The sequence below is a fragment of the Entelurus aequoreus genome, linkage group LG08 (genome assembly GCF_033978785.1).
Source record: "Entelurus aequoreus isolate RoL-2023_Sb linkage group LG08, RoL_Eaeq_v1.1, whole genome shotgun sequence".
NCBI lineage: Eukaryota > Metazoa > Chordata > Actinopteri > Syngnathiformes > Syngnathidae > Entelurus > Entelurus aequoreus.
Window position 1 is genome coordinate 20,899,289 of NC_084738.1, and position 8,431 is coordinate 20,907,719.

Genomic DNA, 8,431 nt, shown 5'->3' on the forward strand with positions numbered 1-8,431 from the left:
GGTCAGAGCGAAAAAAGATACGTCCTGCACTCTAGTCCTTCACTCTCACGTACCTCATCCACGAATCTTTCATCCTGGGTCAAATTAATAAGGTAATCGTCACTTTCTCGGTCCGAATCGCTCTCGCTGCTGGTGTAAACAATGGGGAAATGTGAGGAGCCATTCAACCTGTGACGTCACGCTACTTCCGGTACAGGCAAGGCTTTTTTTATCAGCGACCAAAACTTTATCGTCGATGTTCTCTACTAAATCCTTTCAGCAAAAATATGGCAATATCGCGAAATGATCAAGTATGACATATAGAATGGATCTGCTATCCCCGTTTACATAAGAACATTTCATTTCAGTAGGCCTTTGACTTTATGACACAGTTGAATCAATTATTTTAAATGAAAAAAGTCGCTGAAACTTGATTGGGGGCGGGGCTTCCTGCTAGTGAAACGTTCAGGGGCCCCCCTATAAGTCTCTTTTATGGTTTATAGCTGACACTTCCCTCAGGAAAATGAAATAAACACAACCTTATAAATGTTTTTTTTTAAATTATTATTATAATAATGTTTGTTTATATATAAAAGTTGTTTGTTTTTAGCGTTTCCCTGACTTGTGGACGAAAGATTGTCGTATGAAGAGGTGGGGATTAAAGGCATCATCACCCCCCCAAACACCCCCCGCCCCGCCTCCGTGTTCTGACCGCCCACTCTGGGGGTAGAAAGTGCTGCTTTGTGAATGAAGGGAGCGGCGGAGAAGGGGCCAGAAAGCAAACTTTTGTTTGAAAAAAAAAACAAAAAAAAACAACAACACCTCATTTTCCCACGTCCGGCGTGGACGGAGAGAGAAGCTCCCACAGCGCACTGGACGACACGTGACCCGCATGAACCCACGGTAGGACTGGGAGAGAGTGTGTGTTTCAATACAAAGATGCATGGCAGCTTCACCGTGACCGGAATAAGTGTCGAGGTCATTCCGATGCAGAATGAAGATTTACTTTTCACAACAGCACGGCAACTTTTACACTATTGCGCACATTTTTTATAGAGTTATTCATTCGTTCAATCGATGTTTTCACGTCTTTATTGCATGCGAACTTTGTCTCTCTTTCCGTTTCGCAACATGACATGACTCATGCAAAAGACGTGCAATTCGCCCAATGTCACCATTTCCACACGCACGCACACGCACACTAAAAAGACCCACAGAGGATTCATTCATCGTGTTATGAGTGGGGCAGTTTGATGTAAAGCTTTCGGTTTGATCGTCCTTTCTGTCTCGTTCTTATTTGTATGCGTTGCTTCCAACAGAATGTGTACATTTTCCAGGGCCGCCACTTTTTTGTGTGCAAAATAGCACGTTGAAAACAAACATTTGCATATTTTACTAAATCGATTCGGTCGAGATTCGAACTTGGCACGTCTCCGACAAGCCAGCGGGTCACGGGTGACAAATTTGTGAATATAAGGTGGAAATTTGCCAATGTGATATTATCCGTGACGGAGCAGGAAGACGCTAGGAATCAGTTTTTAGGGATGCTGCTATAGTTATATAGCTATAGTTTGTCCGATTAATCGAGTAATCGGATAAAACACAATTTACAGCCTCTATGCCAGGGGTGTCAAACTCAGATTAGATGGGGGGCCACATGGAGAAAAATCTACTCCCACGTAGGCCGGACTGGTAAAATCCCGGCACGATAACTTAAAAATAAAGACAACTTCAGATTAGGGCTGGGCGATATATCGATATATCGCGGGTTTGTCTCTGTGCGATATAGAAAATGACTATATCGTGATATTCGAGTATGCGTTCTCACGCAGTTGCTTTTAGCTGCTGGCTTGTTTGGAAGGCATATTTCGCTCTCTGGAGTGGGAGGATAAAGGAGTTGATATCAACGAAGACAAATTTAATCATCTGAGGTTTGCAGATTACATTGTTGTCTTGGGAGAGCAAATCAGTGAAGTGGAAGATATGCTTAAAGACCTTGCAAATGCCAGCAAATGTTGTGGATTGAAAATGAATATGAAAAAAACTAAAGTTATGGCAAATTCCATGGTACCTCATGGACCTTTGACTGTTAATGGAAATGAAAGTTAATGAATATATCTATCTGGGGCAGAGATTTAGCCTGAAAGAAAAGAGTCAAGAACAGGAGATAGGGAGGAGAATCAGATTGGGCTGGTGCCAATATGGAAAACTGAGCAACATCATGAGAGGAGAAATACAGTTAAGCCTAAAAAGAAAGGTCTTTAATCAATGCGTGTTACCAACCATGACATATGGAGCTGAAACCTGGGCATTGTCAAATAAAATGGAAAAGAAAATAGCAGCAGCACAACACAACATGGAAAGAAATATGCTCGGAATAACATATAAAGATAGAAAAACAAATGAATGGGTGAGAAAACAAACGCAAGTCCAAGACATTATGAGAACTATCAAATTAAGTAAGTGGAAGTGGGCTGGACATATCAGTAGGAGAACAGAAAATAGATGGACTTCCCTAATGACATCATGGAGACACATGTATGGGAGCAGAAATAGAGGAAGACAAAGAGTGAGATGGCGAGATGAAATAGACAAGTATTGGGGAACAGTGCAGTGGCAGGGAGCAGCTAGAGATCGTTCACTATGGCAGAAACATGCTGAGGCTTTCGTCCAGCAGTGGACTGACAACGGCTGATGATGATTACACTACAGGCTCTCCTCGCTCTTTCCTGTCTCTCCTTCTCACAGACAGCAAGCGCAGCTTCTACATACGTCACATACTGTCACGTCATACGTCACATACGTATACGCCCTCGCGCAGCAAAGAGGTAGCAGCATGGCTAACGTTAGCTGTGATGCTAGCGGTAATACGAGAGAAAGAAGGTGCGAATCTGGTAACAAATGAAGGAATAATTAATTCCCCCAAAAAACAGCAGGGGGTCCATCGTCTGGCGGTGGTTTGGCTTCAAGTGGGAATATGTCGATCAGACAACCGTAATTTGTCAAGTGTGGGGCGAGAGCGTTGCTATAAAAAGTAGCATTACTGCTAATATGTAGCATCATTTGAAAAGTCACCTGCTAGAGAATGAAGAGTGCTTACTCCGCATGTCAACATCTCCGTTCGGTGCCACACGCCCACACCATCAAAATGCCGAGGCAAACATTTCCAGATCAACACCGTATGAAAAAAATAGTGTTTTTTTTAGTTGTGATTTCCTTCTCTGCATGAAAGTTTAAAAGTAGGATGTATTAAGTATGAAGAAGAATGTTTTAATGTAGACACATAGAATCATCATACTGCTGTGATTATATGCATCAAGTGTTCATTCAAGGCTAAGGCAAAATATCGAGATATATATCGTGTATCGCGATATGGCCTTAAAATATTGTGATATTTAAAAAAGGCCATATCGCCCAGCCCTACTTCAGATTGTTTTCTTTTTTTAAAAATAGAACAAGCACATTCTGAAAATGTACAAATCATAATGTTGTTGGGTTTTTTTTACACTTACATGTTGCGGTTAATAGTATTCTATCTTTATTTGTCGTTATTTATACTTTCTGAATAAATTATGTGACAATGTTCATCAGTCAACTCATTGGTGTTAATTTTCAATCTATCAAGATAAAAAAATATCAAAATCAAATTACAGAATATTATTTATGTAGTTTGATTATTTTCCTGGACTGGTGCACGCACTAACTTCATGTGGTTTATTTTTATTTTTTTTTACATATGTAGCATCATCTACAAAGATACAAAGGATTGCTATTGCGACATCTAGTGGACACATTTAGAACAGCTTTTTCTTTCATTCAAAAATGTTGGCTCATTTTTATACTTAGCAAACTCATCCCGCGGGCCGGATAAAACCATCAGGCCCGTGGGCCGTACGTTTGACACCCCTGCGCTCTGCGTATTTTAGGAAAAATACACAACGATTTTTTTGATTGCCATGACCTTAATTGCAATTAAAAAAAATTGTTGTGTATTTTTCCTAAAATACGCATAGCGCAGGGGTCTCAAACGTACGGCCCACGGGCCTGATGGTTTTATCCGGCCCGCGGGATGAGTTTGCTGAGTATAAAAAAAAAAAATGAGCCAAAATTTTTGAATGAAAGAAAAAGCTGTTCTAAATGTGCCCACTAGATGTCGCAATAGCAATCCTTTGTATCTTTGTAGATGATGTTACATATGTAATTGTGGCAGCACGGTGGGAGAGGGTTTAGTGCGTCTGCCTCACAATACGAAGGTCCTGAGTAGTCCTGAGTTCAATCCCGGGCTCGGGATCTTTCTGTGTGGAGTTTGCATGTTCTCCCTGTGACTGCGTGGGATCCCTCCGGGTACTCCGGCTTCCTCCCACCTCCAAAGACATGCACCTGGCACCTGACACTAAATTGGCCTTAGTGTGTGAATGTTGTCTGTCTATCTGTGTTGGCTCTGCGATGAGGTGGCGACTTGTCCAGGGTGTACCCCGCCTTCCGCCCGATTGTAGCTGAGATAGGCTCCAGCGCCCCCCACGACCCCGAAGGGAATAAGCGGTAGAAAATGGATGGATGGATGGATGGGTGACCTTAATTGTTTTTTTTTCTCAATAAATGCACATCATCAAGAACAACATTTGCTTTTTAACACGTGTGCATAGAAAAATGAAAAAAAACCTATGTTTGCATTCAACTGGTCCTAGAGGTACCTTGTTATATTGTGCAATACTGACGATATTCAAATAATTACAGTGTTGTGCCGTTAATAGCCAGGTGGCAAGTTGCGCTCTAATCGCAAGCTGGCGACAAGTGTGCTAATCATAGCTGACAACTAGCATGCCAATCGCTAGCTGACAACGAGCGATCACTACCTGACAACTAGCTGGCAACTAAAGTTCTAATCTCCAGCTGACAAATAACTCGCTCATTTCTCGCTGGCAACTCAAGCGTTAATTGCTAGCTGGTAACTAACGCGCCAATCACTAGCTGACAACCACAGTGCTAATTTCTGGCTGGCAACAAACGCGCCAATCCATATCTGACAACTAGAGCGCTAATCGCTAGCTGACAATTAGAGCGCTAATTGATAGCTATCTTAAACGCTAACGTTGATATTACAATCTATTTACTCATTCATGTTATTATTTATTCACAGTCAACTGGCTCAATGTTCATGTGTACTTAAAGACATTTACAGTTGTGTATGTTGCAGGGGGAAATAAAAAATAAATCAACCAAAAATTTCACGGCCCCTCTCTATGTGGACCCCCTGGGTGTCACGGAACCCCCGTTGAAGATCTTCGCTTTAGGGTAACCATTGCACAACTTTTAAACGAGTCAACAAAACAAAGCCATTATTGTCTAAATAACTGGGGAGTACCTAAATAATAATGGTGGTGGTCGCGTCAAGGGCTGCATGGATGCTGTCCACACTGGGGAGCTGCGGTTTATTGAGGGTAAGGATGATTTCCACCATGTACACTGAGAGCAGGATCCTTTTCTTTGAGAATCTTGTCTGCCGTGCAGTTTTTCAACATGATAACGAGCTTATAAGCACACACCAAATTTATATCCAAATTTTATTTTTATAGTGTTATCAGGCAGAATGTGATTTTGCCCTGTTTCGCACGAAGAAGCGCATAATATAATTAATGACAAGGCATTTGGTATGACATTTTTACAACAAACTGTCTATCTGCTGGCCCTGTGATGAGGTGGCGACTTGTCCAGAGTGTACGCCGCCTTCAGCCGGAATGCAGCTGAGATAGGCTCCAGCATCCCCCGCGACCCCGAAAGGGACAAGCTGTAGAAAATGGATGGATGGATGGATATTTATACATTTCCCTGCAGCGTTTTATTGGTTCCTGTGGCGCGCTGGCATTAAGGCAGAGGTAGTGAGTTTGAATTCCGATAAAGATGGTTTTGGATGGTTCATACCTTTATGTTTTTAATGAAGTTGAAATCGTTATTTTGCACTAAAAAAATATAATTACAGTCACCACAATGCGCCTCAAATATTGCGCAAATTTATTTGCCATTTTCTTGAAGTTTAAAATTTAAAAAAAAAAAAAATCAAACTTTATTTACTATTGTTCATTTTTTAAAATGTTTTTATTATTATTTTTTTTAAATGGCTGTGATGGTAATGTAAATTAGGGATTTATAATCACTGCTATGATGGAATTTTTATTAATATTGATACTGTTGTTGATATTATTCATTTTTGTTTGACTACTTTTGGATTGATTTGTGTCATGTTTGTGTGTCCTCTCAATTGCTCTGTTGATTGCTATTCTGAATGTTGCTGGGCGCAATTTGGTTTTGGAATTTTATTATTATGGTACAGTGTTTCCCATAAACTGCCAAGATACCTGTGGCGGTGGGGGCGTGTCTACGGGCGTGTCTACGGGCGTGGTCACCATGACATCATCAAGTAATTTGCATAATTTACTACAATGATATGATTTTCTCTAAAAAGGCTCAAAAAATGTATACTTACTAATTAATAATAACAGTTTTGTTTTAAATGTCCATCCATCCATCCATCCATTTTACAATATAATTACAACACTTTATGTACATATTTATATACAGATTTGAACAATAAGTTATTCACTGAAATATATTTATTAATTGTGGTTCTTACACAAAATATATCTTATAAAATATAAAAGCTAAAATGTCTCTTAAAGCTCTGCCCCTTTAATTAGTGCATACTAAATAATTTAACTTTAGCCTACTACTACAACCATATTATTTACCAGCAACATAAAGTGAAACAGAGGCAGAGGTGTCCTGCCACAGTCAGTAACAAATAAACAGAAAACAGTAGTGGTCAAATACAAATAAGGCAACAAGAGAAGTATCCTACACTTCTCTTTTGTAAAGTAAATCTGAACAGCTTATATGGGCATCTACATCAACTATCTGATTTGCCTGAGAAGCTGGACAGGACAAAAAAAATAATAATAATAATATTTTTATTTTTTTATTTGTGGCAGACTTAATTCTTTCGTGGCGGGCCGCCACAAATAAATGAATGTGTGGGAAACACTGTGGTATTATTGTGTATTATTTTGTTGGACAGATTAATAAAAATAAACTTTATTTATATAGCACTTTTCATGCACAGGCAAGTGACAAGCACAAAGTGCTGTACAAAACAAAAAACAATAATAGAAGAAGAGAAAAATACACATATTGTCCAACATTTTTGCCCTAAATTAACCATTTTCAAACATAAAATGGATAAATGAACTAAAAGATCTATAGTACAGTGTTGGCCTTCAGTATAAAGAAAACATGTTTTTCCACTCTACTGGTACTTTAAATGAGTGTAAAGGTAAATAAAGGGTGTTATTTCATAATGTTAAAAACTGTTATTAGCAGTATTGCGCGTGACCAGTCTTCCTCTCAGGGAATAAAACACACTGGTCAATCCCAAGTTCCTTTGGATGACATATATGTTGAGTAAGAAGGACCACTGAGACATAGTAGTACTTGGCCAAGTTTTACTAAAGCTTTAGGAGACCAGCCCTTACAACGCGACAATAGCGTCAGCAAGAAGAGGTCTAAATCCAAATAAAAAGAGTCAGCTTATGTAGCGCGAAAACAGCCCCTCTCGCCCAGAAAGGAGCACAGCTAAGGCCTTCAAAAAAAGATAACAACTTGCCAAAACAGCTCTGTGAGCCGACCAACAGGAGCCTTTAGAACAAAACCAAAGAGTTTACAAGCAGACATAAGATAAAAGCGGTGAATTGATCACAGAGAAGTAACTAGCTTACGCTACTATAATGACATCATCAGCCGCTGAGCTAATTCTACATTATAAATCTTGCTTCTCACCTGAATAGTTGAAGGTTGTGGCCATAAACCGAGAAGTTAATTAACTTTAACATCCAACTCAGACCTGAAGATGGCAAGAAAAAAACAAAAAGAAGATTGTTTTGCGGCCACATATTTCTTAACTCTTTGCGAGGACTATGATTAATTCTTCATCTAAACGGGAAGATATAAACATCCCATTAGTCAGCATCCCAGTGAGAGCAGACACTGTACAGTAAATGAGTGTTTTATTATGTCTGTTGTCTCTTACAAAGTCTGCCATTAGTAGTTGTGTTAGTGTTGAATGAAAAAGTGAACGTTGTGATGCGTCTATGAAATTATTGCGCCGCAGTATGCTTAAAATGACCAAAAATACATAAATGATACATTATGAATGTGCCTGTTACTACATTACATATATACTTTCATCATGTATGTAAAACCTTGATGGAGTTGTTTAGAGGGGACGGCGTGGCGAAGTTGGGAGAGTGGCCGTGCCAGCGATCTGAGGGTTACTGGTTCAATCCCCACCTTCTACCATCCTAGTCACGTCCGTTGTGTCCTTGAGCAAGACACTTCACCCTTGCTCCTGGTGGACCTGTTTAGCGCCGTGCATGGCAGCTCCCGCCATCAGTGTGTGAAT

At 39.9% G+C, this 8,431-nt stretch overlaps 1 protein-coding gene across 2 annotated transcripts in view; it reads left to right on the forward strand.

Moving 5' to 3' along the window:
• Positions 1 to 656: 656 nt before the first annotated feature.
• si:ch211-183d21.1 (uncharacterized) overlaps positions 657 to 8,431 on the forward strand; it is a 145,161-nt gene continuing 137,386 nt past the window's right edge. Inside the window, exon 1 of one of the 2 annotated variants that reach the window (XR_009827019.1) lies at positions 657 to 882. Coding sequence is in view for 1 of the 2 variants with exons in the window: in XM_062055908.1 (XP_061911892.1) it covers positions 872 to 882 (11 nt within the window). In the remaining variant the exon portion in view is untranslated. The remainder of the gene's footprint in view (positions 883 to 8,431) is intronic. The other variant, XM_062055908.1, reaches the window with a different exon arrangement.